This window comes from Calidris pugnax, unplaced genomic scaffold (genome assembly GCF_001431845.1).
Source record: "Calidris pugnax isolate Ruff unplaced genomic scaffold, ASM143184v1 scaffold25, whole genome shotgun sequence".
NCBI classification, from domain to species: Eukaryota; Metazoa; Chordata; class Aves; order Charadriiformes; family Scolopacidae; genus Calidris; species Calidris pugnax.
Genome location: NW_015090805.1, coordinates 7,885,076 through 7,912,499, shown reverse-complemented (window position 1 = coordinate 7,912,499; position 27,424 = coordinate 7,885,076). Strand labels below are relative to the sequence as shown.

General features: G+C 41.0%; 1 protein-coding gene across 6 annotated transcripts; it reads left to right on the top strand.

Annotated features, from left to right (window-relative positions):
• Window positions 1–45: 45 nt before the first annotated feature.
• On the top strand, window positions 46–27,136 carry LOC106885656 (trifunctional purine biosynthetic protein adenosine-3-like). Of its 6 annotated transcripts, none has more exons than XM_014938012.1 (23): window positions 46–158; window positions 718–823; window positions 2,699–2,847; window positions 3,647–3,742; window positions 4,429–4,603; window positions 6,687–6,798; window positions 7,263–7,322; window positions 8,153–8,278; window positions 8,971–9,058; window positions 10,226–10,311; window positions 10,813–10,981; window positions 13,114–13,345; window positions 13,481–13,575; window positions 14,258–14,367; window positions 16,387–16,585; window positions 17,160–17,411; window positions 17,705–17,857; window positions 19,572–19,778; window positions 20,778–20,921; window positions 21,236–21,366; window positions 22,879–23,020; window positions 24,110–24,225; window positions 25,232–27,136. In XM_014938012.1, exons 3-23 carry the CDS (start codon window positions 2,703–2,705, stop codon window positions 25,502–25,504), a joined length of 3,111 nt encoding a protein of 1,036 aa, XP_014793498.1. In that variant the 5' UTR covers window positions 46–158; window positions 718–823; window positions 2,699–2,702; the 3' UTR covers window positions 25,505–27,136. The 6 variants fall into 6 exon arrangements, 5 of the variants coding, with proteins under 5 accessions (XP_014793498.1, XP_014793499.1, XP_014793496.1 ...); XM_014938013.1 differs by lacking the exon at window positions 718–823 and adding an exon at window positions 868–973 and having other exon boundaries at window positions 78–158; XM_014938010.1 differs by lacking the exons at window positions 46–158; window positions 718–823 and having other exon boundaries at window positions 2,679–2,847.
• The last annotated feature ends 288 nt before the right edge of the window (window positions 27,137–27,424 follow it).

The window sequence follows — 27,424 nt, the reverse complement described above, 5'->3', positions numbered from 1 at the left end:
TTTCAGTGAAGCCTGCCAAATGTTAACCAAAGGATTTCAGATACTATCATGAAAGGATTAGGCTGTGGAAGAGGATGGTGTAGGAACCAGTGGAGAATAAAATAACACCTATTATACATTGTACCTCTGGCTCTGCTCGTATTAAATTTCTTCAAAAGGTAAAAAGGGTAGTAATTAAGGGGCGCACAATTCCAGTATGTGCTAAATATTAAAATAACCTTTATATATACATCTAAGAATATCTTCCATTACAAAGAATAGGTCTGTGGAAGTTATGTAAGCAAGTTTTAACTGAGTGTTTCTGTTTAGCTGTTGACCATGAAAGCTGTGTTTTATTTTTACAAATTATCTTTGAGATTCTTTCCTTGTCAAAGCATATAAAATTGCACTTAACACGAGATCTGAGGAATGATCTCAGCTTTTGGATGCCACATTATGGCTTCTTTTTTTTTTTTTTCTTTTTCCCCCTAGGGTTGAATACTATTAAGGTTGTAGGACTGATTGGTGGGGAGGAGTTGTTTTTGTTGCTAGCTAAGGAAAAAAGGAAAGAGAGGAGAATGGTCCATGCTGCTGAAGTCTGCAGGGAGGTCTGTTTTGAAGGGCGGGTGACGTTACGGGGATCCTGCTGGGGATCCTCCTGTTAAATAGGATGATAAAAGAGGACAGGGCAGCATGCGGGTCTGTCTGCTTCTTTCACCCTCTTGCCCTTGTCTTTAGGAGATCAGAAATCGTTGGAATCTGAAGCAGGAGTTGAAGGAAGAACTTGAATCCATCTGGAGGACTCTTCAGCCTTTCGTGTGGACAAACAGCAGGGTCTGACACGGTAAGGGAAGATGATTCAAGTGAGATTCTTGCCCTTGTCTTTAGGAGATCAGAAATCATTGGGATCTGAAGCAGGAGTTGGAGGAAGAACTTGAATCTATCTGGAGGACTCTTCAGCCTTTTGTGTGGACAAACAGCAGGGTCTGACACGGTAAGGGAAGATGATTCAAGTGAGATGTCCCTCTCTACAGCCTGTCCTCTAGGACCAGCTGTCTTACCAACTTTCTTTTCTTCCACCGCTCTTTTGAATTCCTTTGTAAAAAATGTCATTAGTGTCTTTGCTGTGATGTGGAATGGAAATGTGCATTTTTTCCATAGGCTAGGAGGCACTGCTTGGTTTTGCTGTATTCCTAGTCAGGAACTTTAATTTATTCTGCCTTAGAAAACTTCAATGAATTGTGAAATTATATTTAAGGGAAAACCTATTTTTTCTTTTAAAAACGCTTTGATTATTGTCAATAATGGTTGGACCGTAGTGCCTAATGATGCTTTGTTGATGTCTTTGTTAGAGCAGTTGTAACCCTTCACTTTTAAGTTCACAGCAACTTTCTAGTGACTCCAGAATTATTTGTCAAGCAGTGACAAAAGGAAAGACGAAATCTGACATATTAGATAGTTACACAGTATAAAGGCTTAGAAAAGTCTTTTGCAAGGAAATCACTCTGGCGATTGATAGAGCATTAAGCATATGCTCTGTGTTTATACGCCTAGAGCACTATACCTAAAACTCAAAATTAGTCTCTTTGGTAATCCACAACGATCTGTAATCCCCAAGGTGAGGCTACTTGAAGTACTTATATTGTACTTGGACAATTTAATAATTATGAAAATATATATAGTTAAATTTTATTTTGCCGATACTGGGTTAAGACATCTTAATGCTGTCTTAGGAACTTGAAACATGATTATTGATTTATCACAGTTCTATTAACATCTTTTCTGAAATATGCCTTAGTGTCGCCATTTAGTTTCTGTTTGCCTTTGGAAACTGTAATGAACTCAAATCAATGGTTACGATTTCTTGGGAGCAAGATTGCTGACATGTTGCTTGAAAGCAACATGTGCTTTGTGGTATCTTTAATTTATTATCTCTTTCCTGGGTAAGGACTGGTTTATGCCATTAACATCTTCCTTAAAGGTCATGTTCTGGGGTGTTTGTTCTTTCTGACATTTGTCCATATTCAGCACATATGGAAAAATTAAGTTTGCAGATGTGACCTATGTTGAGTATGATAATATTTCTGAAATAAATTAAAACTAATTTGCCTAGAAATATTATTGAGGGACTGTTTTAAATGTCAGTGTGCTAGTGAAATTAACAGTTGTTCTTTTATGGAGCATGCTGTTCTGCTGAAGTTACCCTCTTAGCAATTGTCAAAGTATAAAATCTGTTCTGAAAACTGCCTTTGCCATTTATCACGGAGGATGTTTACACTCATAAAAGTTCCTAGATTGACCACAGTGCTCAGTTTGAAATACATTTATCTGGTAAGTCACGTAGAGCATTTGTATGATGCTCTGTGCTGTCCTGAGTAGTTGTGCAAAGGACTTGATGAGACCAAGTCATGACAAGGTTATTTCAGTGTGGATACTTAAGAGAGGAAATCTTGACTATGCTGAAGTAAGTGGAAAAAATTCTCAGTGATTTCACTGTTGTCAATATTTAAACCAAATGTGAATGCTGCATCCATCCAGTCACACTACTAGTACAGTCACTTTGTTCAGATGTCTTATAGATACCTTGCTAATACAAACTGGATTGATACTACTTGCCGATTACAAGTGAAAGATATAATTTATATATTTTTGCTTATTTTTACATGGATTTGTGAAATAAATAGATGGTACTATATATGATGATTCTGGGTTTGCACAGGTTAATGGCTGATCGAGTGCTTGTGATTGGCAGTGGAGGGAGAGAGCATGCACTGGCTTGGAAGTTGGCCCAGTCTCCACATGTAAAGCATGTGTTTGTTGCTCCAGGGAATGCAGGAACAGCTGATAATGGAAAAATTTCAAATTCAGGTAAAAAGGGGGAGAAAAATAGAATATTATGCCAAGTAATCAGGAATATGGGCGTTGGAACTGAAACAAAACTGACCACATTTGTGTTGAGTCAGTAGGAGGTAACAGTTACTCTTCTCTTTTACTGGTACCACAAATTGAGGCACATATTTATTTTTTTCCTGTGTGTTTTGTTTCTGAATTTTAGAACTGCCTAATTAAACATCATACTCTATCTGTTTTTAGCCTAGCTTCTTAAGATAGTGAGGTTTATATGAGACTGTGTATTTCTACACCTCATCTCTTTCCTCCCACTGTTATGCTTAAATTCACTTACCAATTTCAGAAAAATATAACAGAGGAATAGAAGGCTCGAGCTTATTAACTTCTGGATAGAAATTTCTCTGGTGTCTGCCCAGTCTACTCAGCTAAATTTAGCTACATCATGCACTGTCATTGAGTAAATCTTTACTCAGACGTTGAAATTGAGTTTCCCTACAAACTTGTAGTTTTATTTTCTTTTTTTTTTTTGTTAAAGCAGATAAGCAGCCTTTAAAAGTTTATACTGATTACATATAGCAAATAAAATACATTTACCAAGTTAGCAGATGTGCTCTAAATATAGTAGTGCAAATTGTTCAGTGTTTCTTCTGGACTCTGTTATCATTGTTACATTGTTTGTTTTATTTTGCCTTCATGGGGGCTGTTTCATTATTTTAATCATACTTCTTAGGGCAATGGAACAATGATATTCTCATGTCCCATCTCTTATTAGGCTTTACAGTGGTAACTTAATTATATTTTTTTTTTTCCTTTTCAGCTGTATTAGTGAGCAATCACACGATTGTTACCCAGTTCTGCAAAGATCATAACATTGGGCTTGTGTTAGTTGGACAAGAAGCTCTTTTAGCAGCTGGTAAGGCTGAAATAAATTAACTTGACAGAAAAAATCAGCACCTTGAAGTCTGCTTTAAAACGACCACTTTCAGATCTTAGGACACACACTGACTTAATTAAACTGAAGAGCAAAAAAAATTGGATTATCTTGTAGATATAAATCGTAGTCATTTAAAACACTTGGCTTCATAGCTATATGCTGGTTTTTTGTATGTTAGAAATCAGCAGGGGAAATAATGCAGGATCAAGAGTCATTAATGGTTACAAGTTCCTCTTGTATCTTCTGCTCTGCTTTCCTTTATATAAAGAATTTTCTTGGAACAGGCCTAACATTGTTGCTGTATGCAACAGTACTCAGACCATCAGGTACATTTAAAGTAATGTGAGGTAAGATCTCCCTGTCTTAAATAGTGAACAGAAGTACCAGACATCCTAATGATGTCCAGAACATCCAGACCACCCATGACAGTAATAGTCATGGGGTGGTAACTGTGACAGTGCCTTAGTGATGTAAAGAGCTAAAGACTCTTAAATGATGAAACAGGTCATTGGATATGCAGAATCTTATTTTAAGGATGAATTGCCTGTCTGAGACAAGGAAGAGCGTAACAGACTGCTGGAATGGTTATGTGTTTTTTTCTTTTGTCAAAATGACTTGGTGTTTCCAAAGAGATGACTTGGTTCTTTTGCTATTTTAATAATTAGGGATTGTTGATGACTTAAAAGCAGCAGGAGTTAGGTGTTTTGGACCATCTGCAAAAGCAGCCCAGCTGGCATCCAACACCAGTTTTGCCAAAGCCTTTCTGGATCGACATGGGATCCCAACAGCAAGATGGAAAGCCTTCACCAATCCTCAGGAAGCTTGTAGGTTTATTATCAGGTACATATTCTGTATGTATGGAACTGGAAACTCCTCTGTCAAGTTGTCTATGCATTTGGCCTTCACCCATGATAGTTGCCTAGAACTTGGTAATTCTTCAACTGTTGTTCTTCTCAAGTAGCTACTGAATGAATTAGTTCTGTAATTAGACACAGATGGTGAAGGTGCAGGGACCTAAACAGGACAATTTTTCTCTTCACAGGTCACAGCTCTTCTTCCCTTTGATCAGTTTCTTCAGGATGCTAGTTAGCTATTTAAAAAAAGCAAAAAAATTGTGTCAGAGAAAAATATTTCAATAAATCTGTCTGTAAGGTCAAGAATAATTTCTACACAGATAGATACCAGCAGAATGCTATCTATGGAGTGATTTGGGAGGAACTGGTCAAATAGTCATAACTTAAGGAGGATATTTCTTCAAGACTAGACAACATCTCTCTTACATGGAGAGAGGAATGTAACTGCATATCTCTGCAATTGCTTTGAGCGGTAATGCCTCCGAAGTCATTGGGGATCCTTTGGGAGAGTAACTTACCACTGTGGCTATTTTGGTCCAGCCTCACAGCAGCTGCTGTGTTCAGCTACACTGCTCTGTGGCTGCGTGTGTCAGTTTCATGGACTCCTCGTCTTTGCTGTCACTGGTATAATCTAGTGGATTTTAATTTTTATTTTTTTTAATAAAAACAACCTTTTCGCTGACTTTGCTCTGTAGCAGCATTTAGTCTGTATTACTGCCATGTAGGAGAACAGGCCAAAAACTTGTATGTCTGTAGTAAGCATGCATAAAATTCAAAAAGGAAAACTGTATCTCAGGTCAGCGTACATACAGGGAGCTTTGTGTGAGCCTGCTTTGGCTGCTTCTGTAAACCTAGGGTTGATATTTGTCCTAATATAAATAGTCCTGTGGAAAGGAGGAAGAAGATGTTGTTTCAGAAAACAGGCTAGTAATGTGTAGAATCAGCTCTTCAAAAGGGACATTTTATTTCACTGTCCACAAGCTGGAGAGAGGTGAATGGATGAAGTGTATTTAAAATATGTTAATGTTATGCTGTTTTATTCTTTTTTTTTTTTCTTCTAGATTTAGTTTGTGTTTAAGAGTAAGTGGAGCAATTACACTAGTTCTAACATATCCTTTATATGCCAGACCTGACTCAGCCTTAACATTACAACCCCTAACAGAACTTCTATAGCGGTTTATAGAATTATATACTGTAATCTGGTGTTATAAAACTGTAAGTAATCAATGAGTTCATCTTTCCAGACCTATGACAGGAATAACACAGTAACCCAACTCAAGGAAAAGATGAAGAAACTGCAAGGTGTTAAAGTTATAGAATCATAGAATGGTTAGCAAAGGTTGGCAGGGACCTTAAAGATCGAGTTCCAACCCCCCTGCCATGGGCAGGGACACCTCCCACTAGAGCAGGTTGCTCAAAGCCCCATCCAGCCTGGCCTTAAACACTTCCAGGGATGGGGCATCCACAACTTCTCTGGGCAACCTGCTCCAGTGTCTCACCACCCTCACACTAAAGAATTTCTTTCTGGTATCTAATCTAAATCTCCCCTCTTTCAGTTTGAACCCATTACCCCTCATCCTATCACTACATGCTCTTGTAAAAAGTCCCTCTACAGACTTCTTGTGGGTCCCCCTTCAGGTACTGGAAGGCCGCCATAAGGTCTCCCCGGAGCCTTCTCTTCTCCAGGCTGAACAACCCCAGCTCCCTCAGCCTGTGCTCATACGAGAGGTGCTCCAGCCCTCTGATCATTTTCATGGCCCTCCTTTGGACTCGCTCCAACAGATCTATGTCTTTCCTGTGCTGAGGGCTCCAGAGCTGGACACAGTACTCCAGGTGTGGTCTCATGAGAGCAGAGGGGCAGAATCACCTCCCTTGACCTGCTGCCACATGTCTTTTGATGCATCTCACCTCCATGGCATGATGGGCTAGCAAGGACTGTATTTTTCTGAAGTGTTATTCTTCAACTGTTCAGAAAAACAGGAAGAATATGGGAGGCGGTTAGCTTAAAACTTATAATTTCACTGGATGCAGTAGGGACGCCTGAATCTCACTTTTGCTTTTATTTAAAGCACAGACTTTCCTGCACGAGTTGTACGGGCAAGGGGCCCTGCTGCTAGAAAAGAAGTGACTATTGCAGCCAGCAAAGAAGAAGCCTGCAGAGCTGTCCAAGAGATTATGCAGGTGGATAAATCTTTAATTATTCGGTGGGAATCCAATTCTTGATGTTCTGTAGCCTGTGAGTTTGTAATTCTGGCTACAGGAAGAAAGTATTTTCAGGACAAACTTGCCCATTTGACTAAGGAATTTCTCTGGGTATCATCCTCAAATTCTTCATGTTTGCCCTAAACAGTGGGTAGTGAGCAAAGATTTGTAGAGTTTGCGACAGAACTCTCGTTCCAGCGCTGACTCCTGCTGCCCTGCCCCTACAAATTTTTCCCTTTCCATTGACTCTTTGGGTTCAATAAGGTGCATTTCAATGTCTCATCCTTATCTCCAAATGAGATTCTATTGGCTTTGCTCAACATACCACAATTCAAGCAAGCCGATACTTTCCATATGCTTTGTTTTTTCTGTTAAAAGAAAATAAAAACATTATTTAGCCAGTAGATGTTTACTAACTGGGGATTTTTATTTTTTTTGTACAGGACAGAATGTTTGGAGAGATGGTTGTTATTGAAGAACTTCTTCAAGGGGAAGAACTTTCTGTATGTGATCGATGGTGTGGTTATGTGCTTTTATTCTTTGGCATTATTGCTATGCTCTATGCATAAACACATAAGGTTTTTTTTAAATCGTTTTTTTGTTTATTTGCACTTAACATAAGTAAATATGCAATCTGAGCAATTTCATGTCATACTAATCAATGTATGTTGTCAGTTCTGCATTAGCCATAAAACTGCAGTTATGGTGATCTTTTTAGGTGGAAAATGATCTTTTTTTCCTAAGGTGACCTAAAACATGTTTGTGTGGACTTTATCTTGGTAATTCTTGTTACATCAATAATTTTGTGCTAATATTTAGTGCCTGTCTTAGCACTTACGTTACCATGAATTACTACTCAGTGGCAAGATAAAGCTTAAGCATGCATATTATATGCCACGTGAAAACTGAAGAGAAGTTTAAGGTGCAAGGTTTGTCCTGCACTGAGAATACCTCACGCTTATTTAGGCCCCAGATCTGCAAACACACACATTAAATGTGAAACATATGAATAATTCTGCCAAGTCAATGAAGACTATTCACATGCCTTAAGGTAAACATATGTCCACATGATTGATAGGTCAAGATCTAATTAATCAGAGAGGAATTGTTATGAGGGCTACCATTTCCCTTGATTATTTAAAAATGAGAAAGAAAGCTCAAGGAATCCTTCAAGTTGGTGGGCTTGCTGCAGAATAAGTGCATCCTATTGCTTTCTGTCTTTGATTCCTAAATTTTCCTGGTGGAACTGTGCCTCAACCTGCGACCAGCAGTGTTAACTTCCCTTAGGACAGGACATCATCACTGTTTCTGTCTTGTGTGCATCTCTTAACAGTGTTTGTGCTTCACGGATGGTGTCACTGTTGCCTCAATGCCACCAGCCCAGGCCCACAAACGATTATTGGATGGTGACCAGGGCCCAAACACTGGAGGGATGGGAGCCTATTGCCCAGTTCCTCAGGTATAGCAGTCCTCCTCCTCAGCCTGCGATAAGACCAATCACATCTGTGGTTAATATATCTCCTTTAGGGCTCAGACTTGTTTCTATCACATAGGCTAGATTTCTTCTGGAATTGATTGATACTTTGCTTGTATAAGGGCAGTACAGGGCTTAAACTTTAACAGTAATTCATTAGGATTTAATGAACCAGTGTTCTGAGGAATGATCTCTCTTTTACCTTTCCCGTTATTCTTCAACTTGATGTTTCTCTGCTCATATTAGCATCACTTCAAATGTCCCTGCAAAATTCCCTGCATTACTGGAGGCTTTGTGTCTTGAACATAACCTTGGGTTTCTTGTTCTTATTCTTAAAATTGACTGCATTGTTCTAAATATGCTGCCCAAGTACATTATTAGTGTGTTTTTCTGTAAGTACAGAAACAATCTTTCTGTGTACAGCCCAGGTTGCCAGTGTCCCAAACCTCCTTAAAATTGTCCCTCTAAAGAAAGAACCAAACAAAAAATCTTGGAGGACAGAGGATCAGCATGTCTGTCCTTCAGCCAGTGGCACCCTAATGGAAGGAGTGCACTGGTTGGGAGTGGGGCAGCAGAAAACATGCCTGAGGCATTTACTTACCCCAGTCCTTCCAGGTCCTATGAGCTAGTCCAGCAAATGTCATCACTGTCTCAATCAGTTTGATGTTGATCGTCAGGTTCCAGAAGTTCTTCTGGAGAAAATCAATGCTGCTGTCCTTCAACATGTTGTTGATAGTATGAGACAAGAAGGAACAGCATATGTAGGTAAGTAAACATTCAACTGAAAAACAAGGTAAAGTCATATCGAGATCAGTTTCATTGTTAGAGATTGCTTTAGAATTCCAAATAATATTTAATTAAATTAAAAAGCAATTATTTTTTTCACACAGTGTTGAGCCTCACTGGTTTGGTTTATAGCTGCTCCTTTGCAGAGAAGAACTTTCATCTTTTCTCCATAAAATATACTGTATTTTTATTAAATATTTTTTATTAAAACAGTTGCAATCAGATTCTTTGTATTTCAGGGTACAATATATACTTGGGTTCAGTTGTACTGTTCACTTCTATATACAGCAGTGTAAGTTTTCTTAAGGTCCTCGTCTAAAGGCTGTTTTGAAAAAGGAAAGTGATACTCGTAGCTGTCACTTAATGCCAATGGCTGCTCTTGGTACTGAAGACTGTCGAGATCACATGTGAAGAGTTGGGTTCCAGTCTGCAATGTATTCTCTGCTATTTGGTAACTTTTTCACAATGTCCAAATCCACAGTAAGAATTTAGTAGGAGCTGAGCATTTTCAGAGTAATGCTGGAGGACCTGAAGCTGTTTGGGGTTTAAAATTTAACACTTGTTATTCTCTGGGAATTGGTTTTCTGATGATACAACAAAAGGCCTGCTTTAGATGACTGAATACTTATAGGTGTGTTGTAGTAGAAATCACATATTAGTAAGTTTCTGTTTGGTTTTTTTTGTTAGTATAAGTAGTGAATTCTGGCATTTTTGCCTGACATCCAGAGTTATGCATCTATATTTATGCATAACAATAGTGCACTTAATGGTAAAAAAGTCACAAGGTCTGCATAGTGGGGTTTTACAGGAACTGCTTTTCTCAACATGTTGGTTCCTTCTGATTTCTGAATGCTTGCAATTAGAGGGCTGTAGCAGAAGGTGGAACTCAACTGCTGCAGAGGGGTTGCTTTCTGTTATGTTTGGTCTAAAATGTGATGCAATGTTCCTCAGGTTGTTGCTAGCCACTACTTTGGTTATTGTGGAATTACTATGGCTTGTGTGTAACTGCTTGCAGAATCCCTGCTCCTAATTCCTTGCAGTTTGCATAAATGCATCATACGTTCCAAAATACTGTGTTGTGTTTAAAGGACTTCTTGAAAAAGAAGCACTTAAATTCATTTGCTTGGCTGTGTTCTTTCTGTTCAGGTGTGCTGCAAACAGGTTTAATGCTTACTAAAGATGGTCTGAAAATTTTAAACTTTAAATGTCAGTTTGGTGACCCTCAGTGCCAGGTGAGTGAAAGGTACTGGAAACTTAAATATGCTTTATTCTTTTACCTCTGACTGTTACCCTAAGGAAATGTGTGTGATACATTTGGATTTATGTCTTCCTTCCCCTGAACATGCAGATTTCAATAAGAATGTCTCAGATGATGTATGAGGTAAATTAAAATTTTAGCTTCTCAGCTTCTGTGAATTGTTAGTTAAAGAATATGAGTTAAAGAGCTGTTCCTCAGATTTTATTTTTCTGGATAAATGCAGAATGGTAGTGGCCTAAATTTATATTCCTTCTACATAATCTCACATCTCTTGTTTGTAAATTTGTGACTGTCGGAAAAAGATGCTGCAAATTAACCCTCACCTGTACTTTTCAAATCTACTAGCACAGGGAAATGCAGTATTTTCAGTTTCGCAGATAGAGATTTTACAGATTAATTGGATTTTCTTTATGTTGAATTTCAACAAGACAGCAAAATAAAAATTGGCTTCTATCTCTATGAAAATTTTCTGCAGGTTATTCTTCCACTGCTTAAGAATGATTTTTATGAAGTGATTCAAGCAACAATTGATGGCAAACTCTGCAGCTTCATGCCAGCCTGGTCAGAAAATAGTACAGCTGTGTGTGTGGTCATGGCAAGTCCAGGATACCCAGGAGATTGTGACAAAGGCATGGAAGTAACAGGTAACTGCAATAGGTTGTTTACTATTTAATTTCAGTGTAGTATTTCAGCAGGTTTGCATATAACTCTTCTCCCAGAGATCTATAGAGCTTTCCTCCATCCCACCCCTCACACGCTATCAGAGTCTGCCTTCATCTGTCACTTCTTGTCCTTGTGGAAGGGATAGCTGTTCAGCGAGGTCTTTTAATTAGAATGTATGCCTGTCCGAAGTAGCACAGAGGGTAAATGTTTAAAGTCGTATCATTATCTGAAGCTCTGTCTGTAGCTGGTTGCTGACATAAGATGTGATGGGGAATTATGTTCTCCTGGAGCAACTCTGGTGTGTCCACGTGGAGTGCTTCCACAAACTGTGCTGGAAACATGGACCACAGCGTTGTCAGCACGTGACTGCTTTTTCCTAGCTTTGCTCCCTTGCCAGGAGGTCATGTTATCTTAGCTAATGCCTGATCGGGTGATAAGGGTGAGACTTGAGGACCTGTGGCCTTTAAAATAGCAGCGGTTCATGCCTCCACCATCAACTTGGTTCCTTCCCTTGTGCCAGCCAGCCAGGTCATTACTGTGTAATACTAATAAGGACCTCTTTTCCACAAGGCTCAAAGGGGTTTTGGAAAGTTGGGCATGTGGACTTCAGATCAATACTCCTTTTCTGTGTTAAACTTGTTGTGGTTTAATATTAAGATTAAATTTTTTTAAATGTTTACTTCCTTCAGTTACTCCCTTGCCAGTCCAACACTATTGCTTGTGTAAAGCAACCCAGACATTTGATATTATATCGAGGCCACCTTATTTTTTTCAGAACTCCGGTTATCCTACATCGCTCAGGGATAAAGCAATATAACATAACCTCCTCCCTGAGCAGAAACCTGCTGTCATGTTCTCTTTGCCCACTCTCCTCTTCCAGTTCACTCACTGTATTTATTTTGTTTTGTCAGTGATATTCTGTGGAACTCTGCATTTCTGTAACTGTAAAAATCCAAACCACATAACTGAATGAATCTCTCTGCTAATAAGCTGCCTTTCACTGCTCAGTCTCAGGAACTTAACTTTTTTCAAGTTGATATTCATAACTTTAAGAGTGAGGTTGTATGACCACTCTGCTTGTTGATCACGAAAAAGTCAAAACAACATAATTAAATTCATTCTTTCATTATTATACTCCAAGCCCTGCAGTTGTGGGTTTTATTGGGTTTTTTTCCTGTTTTCCACATTGATTCCCACATTCTAATGGCTTTAAAAAACATTTTGTTCTGGAATAGTTGCTAAAACATCACGGAAAGGAGTTAGGTTTCCATTACAGCAAGGCCAGCTGGGGCTCAGCTTTGACCTTGTCAGGGCCATGCTGTGGCAACATAACACACTGTACTTTCAGCAAGTATAAAGGTTCCGTGTACTTGTTTATAAAAACCGTCTAGCTGACAGTAAGGGGAAAACTGCTCTGTTTCACTTTTTCCAAGCGATGGCAGCAGTTCCTCCTCTACCCTTATCTTCGCCTCAAAACATGTATCTAAAAAACCCCCTGAACAGTCTTGCTTTCCTCTAACAGGAAAATACCTGGAAACAAATTAAAAGAATAAAATATGTCATTTGTTTCAGCTACATTTCTTTTAGCTACATTTGACAGCCACCTACAAGTGTTCGTAGAGCACTGATTCCAGGTGTGGTAGGGAATTGTGTGGAGTGGGCACAGCAGACTTGCTAGGGGAGTGCTGGGGTAACTTTAACGTTAATGGTTTAATATCAGGGAGAGGGGAAAATCCAAGCAGTAAACTGCTGTGAACTGTGATTTCATACAGAAAAGCCCTGCACAAATTATTCACAATCACAATATTCAGCACAGTTTTGCCCTGGCACAGGCTAGTTATACGTCCTACTATGGCTCCTGGATCTCTTATTTCTGTTCCTTTGTTATCTGTGTCCTAACTGGATGTGTCAGAAGAGAGTCTGGGGGCCAGGGGAGAGGGATACCCTTCAGTGGTAATGCTGTTTCTTGGAAGAAAGGTAAAGTGGGAGGCTTTATTCTTTTTCTCCCTTGCTTATTGTTCTCTCTTGCCTGTTCTCCCTTTTTTCAGTCTTCACTGCTTTGCCAACATAGTATGTGATTTAAAATACTCAAGAGTTCCTTTTGCTTTTGTAGGACTGCTGCAAGCCAAAGAGTTAGGACTGGAGGTGTTCCATGCTGGCACAACGCTGAAGGATGGCAGAGTGGTGACAAGTGGTGGCAGAGTCCTCTCCATTACTGCTGTTAAAGAGGACTTGATGAAAGCATTGGGAGAAGCCAACAGGGGTGTAGCAGCCATACATTTCAAGGGTGCCACTTACAGGAAGGATATTGGCCATCGGGGTATACGACTTCTCAAACACTCTCTGTATGTAAGCAAAGGCACTAGCAGAAACAGATGCTAGTCCAGAGTTTTATATCTATTGTTCCTATTTGTGTCATGCATGATGGTCTATGCAGAAAATGTCACTGCTGCTGCTAGCATGTCCTTTTCTCTCCACAGGGGTCTAATATACAAAGAGAGACGTGTGGAAGCTGTAACCAGTGATGTTTTGTTTCATCAGCCAGAAACATCAGTTGTAAGTGGTACCAGATCAGGTAAGACTGGGAAGAATCTTTGAATTTCCTCAGTATTGGCATTGAAATTGAGCTTGAGAAGCTGGGCTGGGGTCACCATGAAGAAAGAAAACTCTCATTTCTTTCTCATCACTCCTCATTTGCTTAATTAAAAAATAGTTGGCTTAACGTGGGGATGATTGCACTTTTTCAAGGTTAGTCTAGTGAACAGAATTAACTCCTGGATTAATGGAATGGCTTGGTATGTCACTGGGCAGAAGTGATCCTACCAGCTGTATATATAAGTACAACACCCAAACAGTTATTAGGGTGTGGCTAACAATCACTGAACTTGTTATGTGCTCTTCAGACTATGTTCTTTACTCTCAGCAGTGATCTACTGAGGAAAATTTCTTGTTGATTTTTTCCCCCTTAGAAAAAAGTAGCTACATAAAGAAAAAGGTGAGCTGTTAACAGTTTGGTAAAATGTTTAACCTTTGCTATACACAATCCATAGGTCACAAACAGAATAATAAAGATCTATGTACAATACCACGAAATATGTGGCCTTGGGGTCCATGCTTCATAAAGCTCTGCATGTTTCTGTCAGTGGACAGAGTGCCGTCTTCTCCAAGAGATCATAATTTACAGTACTTGCCTTGAAGAGTGTTTTGGGTCTTTTATTTCCCTTAAAAATGATCCTTGACATATTTGTACTTGGCAGGCAGTCATTCAGAAGTAGGAGGCTTTGCTGGTTTCTTTGACTTGAAAGCATCTGGTTATGATGATCCTATCTTGGTATCTCAAACTAAAGGCCTTGGACCTAAACTGCAGGTAACTTGCAACTTGGCTGTAGCAAAGCTCATGTTATCTCCCAAGACTGTTTCAAATGCCACAGCTAATTGCACGCTCTGCACCCTTCTGAGCATTCTAAATACATCTCAAGCGCACTGCAATGGTCATTTGAACTTTGTAGATGATCATTTGAGCAAGGCCTGTGCGTATGTTATTGAGAATGTGGAGCCTCTGGAGATTTTGTGATAAAATGATAATAAACCAAAATATATAGCTGAGCACTTTAGAAACTGAGAACCAGAATTTCTCCTGTAAAATAGAGGGCCTGTTGGCTTTAAGAAAGGTCAGGACAGGATGACTGTCAGACTTAGCTTAATAAATTGTATGCGGAGAAGTAGCATGGTTACCTTTGTCAGGGCACTATGGAAAAGAATGATGGAGGTGACAAACATTAAAGCAGAAGAGAAGCCAACAGATAAAGAATGCTAATTACACAAAAATACATAGGATAAGTTGAGCCAGGAATATATATATATTGAAGCAGAGGGTGGCTTTCAGCCAAAAGAGGAGTTGGAGATCCGAAGCTGCCTTTCACTGGTCAAACACAGCAACTTAACTTGTTTCAAGTTGGTGTTTATACCTTTAGTAGTGGGATGATGATATTGTGTGGCTTCCTGCGACAGCAGGAGACTGAACAATATAATCCAGAAGGTCTTTGCAGTGTTACATTCTTGGACACCTCTGAGCATGAAAAAGCAATTGGTGCTGGCTCTTGTGTGTCTTTGTTCCAACTGCTTGGCAGAGAGGCATTCCCAACTGTGTTTACACAGATTGTTCCCAAGACTCTTCCTTGGCCAAAAAAAGTTGGCTAATGACTATATGAATTGTTACTAGATCAGTGGGAGGGAGATTTTGTAATGCAACAAAGGACATGGGACAACTGGTTTCCATAGCACTTCTAAATCCATCAGCCACTGAAAGAAATCGGGCTTGTAATCCAAATTCAGACTTTCTTTAGGTGCTGATCTGTTACTGTTTTGAAGCCAGCAATAGTATTTATCTGCATTTTTCCCTTGCCCATCTTTCTGTACTGAGCTTTTCTGCACTGCTATAACTACACTGATAGAGCTGTGACAGTAAAAGGTAGTTACCTTGAAAATTTATCCATGTATATATGTAACCTTTGTCCTATTTCAGACCCTAAAGTGGTAACTGACAGAGATGAATTGCACTGGGTGAGCTGATACTGTGCATGTACATCAGCAGTTGGCACAAATGGAGCTGCTTGGGTGTATCCATGACAGTGTAGAAACCTCTGCTTGTAATAAAGTAGTGTAAATGTCACCGCTTTATAGAAGTCATGATGTCTGAATCAGGTTGTAGGATGCAAACACCTTGAAAAGTGTTTTTTTTTTAAAAAACAAATAGCAGCCTTCCCGAGGGAAGTATTATTGCTTTGTGAAAGACCTGTCTTTCAAGGGAGCTACAGGCCCACGTTTTTGTCTGTGACCTGAGAGAGCTGAGATCAAAAGACCCCTTGGGGAGGGTGGGAGTGAAGAATCTCATTCCCTGTGGACTTGGAGAAGAAGAAAAAAGCTACTTAACAAATTGTTTCAGTTCTGCCATGTAGCCCTGTGAAATTAGCATGCAAAAGTAAAGCAGAACACACAGTGATGTTTGAGCAACTTGATCTTGTTTTTGGAAATTACTAGGATGTTCTGATGAATATCCTGGGAATTTGTAATTGCTTTTAGACACCTTATATTCTGGATTTGACATAATATTCCAAAAAGCAAACAACCAGCCAACCCGAAATGACAAGTTGTGGGTAGCTGGAGCTAGAATTGGAGTGAAAACAAAATACATTTTTCTTTTCTTTGCAAGAGAATGAGCTGCTTTCTCTTGATAAAAACTAGGTGATGCACCAGTGTGTCTTCTGCATGTATGTTCTTTTGTGATTCTTTTCAGGCAAAATAAGATTTCTGCTTATTTGACTGATTAATGTCTGAGTTTTGCATATTTCTTGTCACCACTACTCATTCCCACCATGTTTTGCAGATTGCACAGGTATGTAAGAGACACGACACCATCGGTCAGGACCTGGTCGCCATGTGTGTCAATGCCATCCTGGCTCAAGGAGCGGAGCCTCTCTTCTTCCTCAGTTATTTTGCCTGTGGCAAACTTGATGTTGAAGTGACTGAAACAATCAAAGAAGGAATAGCTGAAGCTTGCAGAAATGTAGGATGTGCTTTCCTGGGTATGGACACTCCTTTCCTTTGAGATTTGAAGGTTCCAATGTTGAAACAATTACTAGTGAAATAGACTTCGTAGGCAGAAACACTATGTGGTAGTAGAACAGCTGGCTTCTGTTTGGTGGAAAAAAAGAGTCAAGCATTTGGGCTTAAACTCTTCCTTATCTCTAAAATAGGTCAGCAGAGAGGGATGATTTTTACTATTCATGCATTTGGGTCCTTATTCTTGCTTATTTATCCTTGTACAAAGGAGAGCAAAACTGGATGCCTTACATTCCTGAAGTCTTAATATGTTTTCATTCCCTCTGCTACTCAGTCATAGCAGGGAGGTGCCAGATAAGGAGCATGAAATGAAAAAAAAGAAAAAAATTATTCTTTCAGTAACGTCATGAAACTTTGTTTTCTTGAAGTCTTGAGGTGAGGTAAGAAACCAACAAGGATTTTAAAAATATATCTGAATGCACTGCTTAGGCTGCATGTCTCTTGGATATGTTACTTATTTTAGGAGATGCTATAGAGCTAAAGTTAACAATAAAGAATGTTTACAGCTAGTGCTGACTGCTTTCTCTCCCCATGTAGGCAGGGAGATGGCTGAGGTGGCTGGGATGTATTCTTCTGGGGAGTATGACCTGGCTGGCTTTGTGGTTGGTGCAGTGGAGCGAGGGCAGATGCTCCTGGGGCTGCAGAGAGCTGAGGAGGAGGATGTGCTTATTGGACTGGCCTCTTCTGGGATTCACGGCCGTGGCTTTAGCATCATAAGGAAGATTCTTTTAATGTCCTCCTTACACTACTCCTCACCAGCACCTGGCAGTTGTGGTGACAAGACTCTAGGTACAATATCTTTCTTTTCAAAAGCCAAACCTGCAAATGAATTGTGTTCAGTCATTTTCATAACTAGGTGCTGCCAAGGGTTGTTTACTTCAGGGTGGGTTAGGGTTTGTCAGTCTTTGGGGTAAGTATGGGGGCTTGCTTCCACAGTTTTGGAAGAGTGGGCCAGCATTTCTTGCTGCTTCCCAGTGCAGTCTGCCACAAAGAGCAGAAGGGAACCTGTTCAGAGAAGCATTCCCACTGAACACCTAATGACCTTTTAAACAAATTGATTGAATTGATGCTTTTGGTTGCAGGAGATATATTGCTGACCCCAGCAAAAATGTACAGTCCGTCTTTGCTGCCCGTCCTTCGCTCAGGGCACGTGAAGGCTTTTGCCTTCATTGCTGAGGAGGGTTTGCTGGGAGGCATCTCCAGAATCCTGCCAGAACATGTCAGCGCTGTCCTAGGTAAACATTAAAGATGACTGTTTCTGTTTGACAAAATTTATATATAGCATGGATTTGACTTTTCAGCTTCAGTTATAGAGATACTCAGAAATGCATGTGTCTGTATAGTTGGACACTGAATGACCTGAAGTCAATGCTTTTCCAAAGAGCCTACCAAAAGCATTCCTATTTTGAGCAAGCATAAGCTGATGATCACCACTCTGTCATTTATAAGGAAAATTTAAGGAGAGTTTGAGGGCAGCCCATCTCTAGGACTAAAGGTGTTTGAGAAGATTGTGTGTTCTGCAAGACGCCTTTCCATACTAAACATTTTGACCAAACAGTGAAGCTTGTTGAGAGAATTAATTTGCATGATTTAGAATCAGAGAATCATAGAATTGTCTAGGCCAGAAGGGACCTCCAAAGGCCATCTAGTCCGACCTCCCCGCAGTCAGCAGGGACACCCCCAACTAGACCAGGTTGCCCAGGGCCTCGTCGAGCCTCTCCTTGAGTATCTCCAGGGATGGGGCCTCAACCACCTCCCTGGGCAACCCGTTCCAGTGCTCCACCACCCTCACAGTAAAGAACTTTCTCCTAATCTCCAATGTAAATCTGCTCCCCTCCAGCTTAAAGCCATTTCCCCTTGTCCTGTCACTACAGGCCTTTGTAAACAGGCTCTCCCCAGCCTTCCTGTAGGAACGCTCAGGCTTTCAGTACCCCCTCAGGCACTGGAAGGCTGCTATTAGGTCTCCCCGGAGCCTCCTCTTCTCCAGGCTGAACAACCCCAGCTCCCTCAGCCTGTCCTCGTAGCAGAGGTGCTCCAACCCCCTGATCATCCTTGTGGCCCTCCTCTGGACCCGCTCCATCAGGTCCATATCTTTCCACAGTACATGTACAGACACACACACACATACATATTAAATGCAGATTTATGGTAGGTGGTAGCTTCCCCACAACAGACTAGCATTTGACATCTGTAAGTAAGCCAAAGGTGGGCAAAGTATTAAAAAGTTCAAAATATTAAAGAAAACCATTTTTATGGAAGTCCAAAAATGTTGTGGGGATAGGGAGAGGGGGAAGGAAGGTGTCTGTATGTCTGTCTGTATTTCTCTGGAATGAAATTAGAAAGGAAAAGAATAAACCCAGCTTACTAGGTGATGCCTAGCTTGCTTGCCAGTGCCTGGAACCACAGACAAGATAACAAGCCCAAGGGATTTTTAGTTTTCTAAAGTGAAGTCAAGATTTCAAGTCTGCACCACCAAGCTTTCCACAGACAACCTAAGGCAATGCCTGTGTGAGTAGGGTCACTGTGAAAGCCCATCCATGCTTCCCGTCCGTGTGTAGAACACCCAGCCCTGTTCCAGTCTGCCCATCAATACACCTAATTATACACTCTTCTACTAATTACTGATTCTTTGAAACAGAAAACCAGGATCTGCTTAAGTAATACAAAAAAGCCAGAAGATGATTTGTCCCATGGCTCCTTTATCTCTTACAGAAGAGATGTAAAGCCTAGAGAAGACTTGGCTTGCACAAATTATGGCTAGAAACCTCTAGCTAAGCAGCACCTATAAATTTGACTGAATGTTGGGTTAGTGTCCTCCTTGGACAGTATTCTTAAAAAAGCAAGAATTACTCTCTATCAGCTCTTGTAATACACCATTGTCATTGTATATAATAAAAGACAGGTAGCAAACGTTTGTGGTAACCATGCACACATTTCAATCGTTTTCAGATGCTCTCAGTTGGAAGATTCCTGAAATCTTTTGCTGGCTTTACAAGGAGGGAAGCCTCTCTGAGGAGGAGATGGCTCAGACATTTAATTGTGGAATTGGTGCAGTCTTGGTTGTGCAGAAGGACCTGGCTCAGCATATTCTCAAGGATGTACAGAGACATGAGGAAGCTTGGCTGATTGGGAAAGTTGTTGCTCCGTGTCACACAGGTTAGCAAGTGTCCTAATGGGAAGTGAAGACACTCAGTAAACAGACTATGGTTTGATTCAAGGTGTAACAGGTTCATCTGCTTCATCTCAGAGGGGTTTCCACTTTAGGATGTGCTATTTAATTTTTTAAGTTCATGCAGGGTAAATTGGTTTAGCATGTGACTCTGTGAAGTGCTGAGCATCTCCTGGGAGGTACCAGTTATTCTCTGTGCTGTAAGCACTGAAGAGATTCGTTATTGCAAAGTTTCTGTAGTTCATATCTTTTTTCTGTTATTTGATTAGGCTGGAGGCCACTTGATACACTCACAACTAGATTTCATTATCAAATGCAGTGAGAAGTTAATGACTTGTATTCAGAGTGATGAAACTTGAGTAGTATCTTACCTAGTACCTGTTTGTGACTTGAGTAAATCCCTCTAATGACTGTCTGTAAGGACTCAAACATTGTTTAGTTGATTATATTTTACCACAGTTGTACTCATAATCAACCCACCTCCTTTCCAACCCATTCCCAACTCTTATGGATCCTATGCAAAGATTGAGGATAGGCCACAGGTGTGTACAGTCATATGTGATGGTGAGTCTTCATTCTGGTATGTCCATTGCTTGACATAGAGCAAGAGATGAGCCAAAGTCCCCCTGGAGACCACACAGCCTGGGGAGCAGTTTGGGCAGCCAAAATGCAACCTCAGTTCTGTCCACATCATTTTTAGTGTAATTTTGCAACATGAGAGAAAGAAGAAGACAGATATCAAAGATGGGAATAATCCTTAAAAAATCCATGCCTTTGCAAACAATTTTGTGAGTCCATAGAGATCAGCACTAGTGTTTGTTCAAGTAGTACAGATTTTTGTAGTTCAATTAATGGTAGCATAAATTCAGGTTTTTCTGATAGGTTTTTCTCTTAATTGAAACTTATGATTAATAAACTATACAAAGTACATTTAGATGGAAAAGTAAAATCTAAGTTATTTTAACATTTTCCTCATATTTTTGAAGGAGGTTCTCGTATCAAAGTCAAGAATCTTCTAGAAGCTCTGCAGCTGAGCAGCCCCCAGCACCTGCTGAATAGCACTCTTGTCGAGAGTCAACACCAACCCAGAAAGAACAAAGTTAAAGTAGCTGTTCTCATCTCTGGAACAGGTGAGCTTTCATTTATCATCACACAGAGAAATGTCCTTACAAAGGAGAGGCTGAATTCAACCCTGATACCAGTGCGTCCACCTTGCCTTTTTTTTCAGTGGAGCCTTCTAAAACCAAGGTTTTGACTGGAAGTCAAGAAGGTGTGTTGTACTGCTTAACAAATGAGCATGATTAGTGCACAGATTCCTTAGTCCTCTTCTATTCATGCCGTTGTTGAAAATAAGACTTTTGTTAGATAAACGGAATGGAGAGCCAATTCTCAGTAACATAGATGTTCATCTGTTTCATGAATGTTTGCTCTCTCTTCATTTGAGGCACAAACCTTGCTGCGCTCATCAGTTATGCAAAAGAGCCAGGCAGTTGTGCTCAAGTTGTGCTTGTCATCTCCAACAAGTCTGGTGTGGAAGAACTACGAAATGCAGCCCGGGCTGGAATTCCCACCAGGGTAAAGACACTCATTTTCTTTTTATGACCAGCTCACAGCTACTGAATCTATAGGTCTTTAGGAGATGCTTGGTAGGGATTTGTGCTTCACTTTTGTTTAAAACTTTTATGTGGATGCAGCACAAAGCTGTCAAAGTTATCAGTAGAGACAGGGCTGAACGCTGCATGGACCTAACACAGTGCTCACTGGAGGCTGTGAGTGTCTTTCTCATCTCTTCAGTGAATGTTACAGTCCAGAGTTAGGAAGGGACTTAAAATAAGCATGTGCCTACATTTAGAGATGGGCTTGAATGTCACTGAAATCAGTATACTTACATGCTCCTTCTGCAAGAGCTTTGATGATTTGGGTCAGAGACTGTAGCCCGTGCAGCTTCCAGCTTTAACAGAAATCAGTAATTCTTCAGGCTCTGAGAAACACATAAGCATGTTGTCTCCTTGGCTCGTCCATTCTTAGAAACTCGTGTTGTATTCAATGACTTTCACCGGCACCATACAAGTCTCTTCTCCTACCTGTAGTCAGTAAAGTAGCACTATGTTATGGAAATTTTCACTGGTTTGTTTCATAAAACAAAGATTTAGAAGGAGAGTCAAATATGCTAACATCATGATGTCATCATATTTGACTAAGTGTAGAATGTGTCTTTTGAAAACATACAGCAACTTGGGATTTCAAATACAGCCCACCAGGAACTCCTGCTTTGAATGTTTAATGACTTTGAGCAGTTATCATGTTTGTACAGCTATGCACAGATGGAAATAAATGCTGGTGGAGACTCTCCATGCATTAAAAAGTTTTCAGCAATCTTCCTCAACAGCTGAGTTGGATTCATGTTACTTTTTTTTTTCTGGCAATATAAAGACAGATCTCTGGTAAACAAAGTTATGTCAAAATTTATTCACATTTCCATAGGCAGGAGCTTTGTAAGCCCCTTTTTTTAATGTCCTCGTGAACAGAGTCAGAAATCAACACTTGGCTTGGGAGCTGCCGCTGAGAGGTGGAGTAGAAATAGAAGACTTGACTCCTCTCCTTACACAGAATGTCTGACAAGTTTGTTGTCTTTTTAGATAAGTTCATGATTTTCAGTAAACAACTATAGACTGACTGGTGGAGATGATGTCAATGAGTCATTATTATTTTTACTTTAGTCTTCAGCTAGACATTCTGGAGTAAGAGGTCAGTATTTTCCAATGTGTTCCCCTTTGTTTCCCTCTATGCCACATTAGCCATGTTTCTCTTTACGCAGTTGGCTTCTCTTTGGGCTGGTTTTCTCCAAATCCTAGAAGGCATCCTATGTGAAACAGCCAGTGTTAGCTAGCAAGTGACTGGGGTGTTACCAGGAATGTTTGTATGAATGTGAAAGATCACAAATGTCCTGAATAATGTAAAAATTTATAACCTTAAAAGTCATCAAGTTCCCTGGAATTAATCTGTTTTGCATTCTCTTTGTTGCCCAAGTAGTGTCTCTCATTCACACAAAGTTATTTCTTTGATATGGCTTTTGATGTGTTTTAGGTGATTGACCATAAGTTATATGGGAGTCGCTCTGAATTTGACAGCACGATTGACCGAGTTCTTGAAGAATTCGCTGTTGAGCTAATATGTCTGTCAGGATTTATGAGAATTTTGTCTGGTCATTTTCTCAGAAAATGGAAAGGTAAGAAATGGTAACTGTAAAAGAGAAATTAAAATATGGGTGCTTGGTCTCACCAGAATGACACAGTCATGGTTCTTTGTCTTTTGGTTAAATCTCTCACAGCCTTGCTGACACTCACGTTTGCAGTTGGTCTGCCTGCCTTCCTGATGGGAAGGAGAAATGCCTCCTCTGGGAGGGCGAAAAGGAGTTTGGTTCTGTCTGCAGTAGGGGACAGGTAGCGTAACTGTGTCATTTGTCAAGGAGCCGTGCTGGGGAGTTGTGCTGCACTTACTCCCTGCAGTTGTCACTCAGAAAAACATGGGAGAGAGACTGATTTCTCAGTTGATCTCCCTTCTGCGCTGCCCTGAGGGCTGCACAGCGTAGCGCTGCTCTGGACTGTGTGCTGGAAATGCAGCCATCACAGACCCCCGAGAAACTGTGGTTCTGCTGGGGGGCAGAGCTTGCTTTAGATGTGCTCCAGGCCAGCAGATGGGGGAACACACACTCCTCTTTCCTTTTGGCTGTGGGCACCAGGAGCCAGCTCCTAAGGCCTGGCTCAGAGGTTAGTCACTCACTATGCACATTGCACTTGGACAGGCTCCTTTGGGAATGATGTTTCCTATGAAGATCACTTCCATCTGTGCAATGGCTGTGCATGAGCATGCAGCATGAAGTCCACTTCCAAGCCCCTCATGTGCAGCACGAGGGCTGGTCACCTGGGAGGGGAGAGACTTACGACATTGTCCATCCACAGATGGAAAAGCAAATGAGATCCTTGGTCTTAACTGAAATGTGCTTCCCTGGCTACTGCCACAGCCTGCACCCCATCACCTGTGTTCCTGGAAGAGCAGTATTTCCTCAGCTCAGAGCAGTGCTTCCTCAGGTTTCCTTAGGGGTCGTAACACCATGTATACTTCATTCTTTTTAACCTGAATCTGAACATGCCCTGTTATATTCTGACTGCAGTTCAGACCATTTAAACTCCTGAGTGGTCCTCAACACTGTTGTTTTGAACTGATAATCCCATCTCACTTTTATTTTTAAAGGAAATTCAGTTCAAATTGATTTTATTTTTTTCACTTTTTTTTCTCCTCTCACACTGATGCCCAGGGAAAATTTTGAATGCTTCCCCTTCATTTTTCCCACCAATCAAGGATGGAAATGCCCATCAGCAAGCCCTGCAAAGTGGATTCAAAGTCACAGGCTGCACCGTGCATTTTGTTCTGGTAAGTGTCCTCTTGCCTAACACCGAGTAAGTTATGAAAAAGAGTTTTCTTTTTTCTTTTCTTTCTGAAGGCAGAAGCAGGAAGAGGTAGCAGAAGAGCAGCAGGTAGAGTAGCCCCTCTGCTCTGCCCTGGTGAGGCCCCTTCTGGAGTACTGTGTCCAGTTCTGGGCTCCCCAGTTCAAGAAGGACAGGGAACTGCTGGAGAGGATAGAGCAGAGGGCTACCAAGATGATTAACATCTCTCTTACGAGGAAAGGCCGAGGGATTTGGGTCTTTTTAGTCTGGAGAAGACTGAGGGGGGATCTGATCAATGCAAAGGGATCGTGTCAAGAGGATGGAGCCAGTATTTTTTCAGTGATGCCCAGAGATAGGACAAGAGGAAATGCGCACAAACTTGAATATAAGAAGTTCCATCTAAACATGAGGAGGAACTTCTTTACTTTGAGGGTGGCAGAGCACTGGAACAGACTGTCCAGAGAGGTGGTGGAGTCTCCTTCTCTAGAGACATTCAATACCTGCGTGGACACTCTCCTGTGTAAGCTGCTCTAGGCGGACGTGCTTTGGCAAGGGGGTTGACTAGATGATCTCCAGAGGTCCCTTCCAACCTTATATCATTCCGTGATTCTGTAAATGTGTGGAAATCTTGGGATTGTTACCAGTAAAAACAGGAAGATGTGGGGGACATGTTGCATTTGTGGTTTCTTGAGGTCCTGTCTTCTTCCTTCATATGACCTTTTTATCTTCAGTTTTTCCTGACCTCAGTAAACTGCCCTCTGAATCTTGTAGCTCATGTCTCTCTCCCCGCTGTACCCCCTAATATAATGTAATGTACCTCCTAATGGAGGTTGTAAGCTTCTCCAGATGTACTTTAAGCCTCCTGAACACAGCTACAGATGTGCTCACCGAGATCTCTCATGAGACCTTCTCTGTCCCAACTGCATCATCCATAACTTTTCTGAGCCTGTTCACCAGCCTCTTCTGAAAGACTGCCAATATTCCCCTTTCAGGAGGAATCTAGTCCAAAAGCAGTGATCCACCAGGAGCCGGTATCTGTGAAGGCAGATGACACCGAGGAGACACTGTCCGAAAAGGTTAAAGAAGCCGAGTGCCGGGCTTTTCCCATCGCCCTGCAGCTGGTGGCCAGTGGAGCAGTGCAGTTAGGAGCTGATGGTAGAACGTACTGGAAACAAGAGAGCCAAAGCCTGTGTCTTCAAGAAGAGAAGAGAGACTGTACATCCTCTCTCCTGGCTCTGGAGCCTCAAGAAGACGATGTGGTGTAGCCAGGTTAACGAGTGGCTTGCTCTCTGCTCATCTTTCCCTCCTCCTCCCTGCCCTTGATGTGCTTCTCTCTGCAGGCGTATCAGTGTCACTGGTTTCCATTCTGAGCTGGGAGCCTTTTCCCTCAGCTTGCAGCTTTAGTTACACGCCTTTCGCAAAATTGGCAGTGGAAGCCAAGGTATCATTTCAGATTTTGAATTTCTTTGTTCTATTTTTTCTTCTTCTAAAGGAGATACTGTGTTACAGATCAAAGAGGGGGCTCAAGCTGTAAAAATGGTCGAGCGCTTCAGAGGGAAATGAATTCTTCACTTTTTGTTGACTGCATCACATTGCAGAGCACCAAGAGCTTCACAGAGCAGCCTCAAACACAAACCATGGTGCTGCAGGAGGGTGACCAGCTACTGCTGGATGGAAGAGGCCAGCCATGTCTGAAGCGAGGCCCAGCATGGCACGGTGTGGATTTGGGGGTGACCAAGCATTACAGATGAATACATAGTTCTGTGGGAGGAGGTGGGACTCTGCAAGGACCTCCTCCTTGTGAGCCTCACCACCGTGGGAGCACCTCAGGGTACAGGGAGAAAAGGGACATGCAAAACATGTGCACCAGCCTGGGGGCCAGCGTCTAGTAAGCTGCCAAGCAGAAGCTCCAAAGGCCAACAAGGCAGGGAGCTTTTAAAAGGCAAAAAGAAATGGAACAAAGTTCCCTTCACCGGTTATTTGTCAATACGATGTATCAGTGCATGCTGAACATACATCTAGGCACTTTCCCCTGCTCCTTGAAAGGGGTTGGCACGTACACCTTCCCCAAATTTCACATTGAAACATTTGGATCTTAAAGGACGTAAATTTGTTTAGAAACACCAGATTTCCTTTGTCTTTGAAATCAGCAGGATAAGACATCATTAACTTAACTTGCAGCGGCAGGAAGATCTGTTTTCTTTGTTGACTGAATGATTGGCTTGGTCCAGCGAGTTGCTGCTGTTAAATACAACCCTTTTCTGTGGGAAGCTTATTTTACATCTGCCAGAATAATGACTTGCATGCAAGTAACATAAATCAGAGGAAGAAAGCTAGCTAAGAAGCTACTTGAACAAAGCAGAAAAGAAGTAGCTGAACTTTCAATTTTCTAGGGGAGGGATCACTAATAGCCATTAGATGAAGTGAAAAAAAAGTGTAATCTTGTTTTGGTGTTACATGTACTGTACTAGTAAGGGACATACTGTGTCACGCTGCTTGAGATCAAGAGTCAGCTCCAGTTAAAAAGTCTAAAGTGGTTTTTTTGTGTTTTTTTTTTCCTTTTTGAAGTGTGTAGCTTGTGGTGTTTCGGTAGTTAGGGAGAAGAGAAAAATTCAGTTCCCTCCTGTAAGCTCTGCCGTTTATGTACAGAGGTTTGTTTGTCTCTTGCATTCTAACTGGAGCAAGGAACACATATTTTTCATGATCTGGGAGAAGAAAGAAGAATTGTAACAAGGCAAGAAGTTTGGTATAATGTAAATAATATTTATGATAAACACATGGCTTAGTTTGGTTTCAGTCTGTTGTAACTGTGTAGTAACTTCATGTTGTGTATTACTTGAATTGCATAGCACGCGTGACTGAATGTTTCAAACCTAAGGAATAAAATGTTAAAAGAGAATAGGGTGCTCTTTATTGTGCCCTGATGGGTCTGCAGACCATCACCATGGTATCGAACAGCTCTAATTATGTCCCTGGCATCCCTCTGAGATTGGGTGTGGTGTTAGGCTATTAATCTATTTATTCTTTTACAGAATGATAATTAAAGCAAAGCCGTCTAAGATCCAGTTCACAATGAAATTTCTTTTTATGCATTTGCAGAAATACAGATGGGTGCTTAAATCCAATTTGTCATCAGCCTTAGAAGGCAACATACTTGAGTCTTGCTCAAGAGGTGTGTGGTGGCA

Bases quoted from the DNA above. Each gene is read 5' to 3' on its own strand.
- LOC106885656 (XM_014938010.1), top strand. From the start codon at position 2,679: ATGATTCTGGGTTTGCACAGGTTAATGGCTGATCGAGTGCTTGTGATT. The intron at 14,368-16,386 runs GTAACTTGCAAC...CATGTTTTGCAG, and splicing joins GCCTTGGACCTAAACTGCAG to ATTGCACAGGTATGTAAGAG. The intron at 19,779-20,777 runs GTTAGCAAGTGT...ATATTTTTGAAG, and splicing joins TGTTGCTCCGTGTCACACAG to GAGGTTCTCGTATCAAAGTC.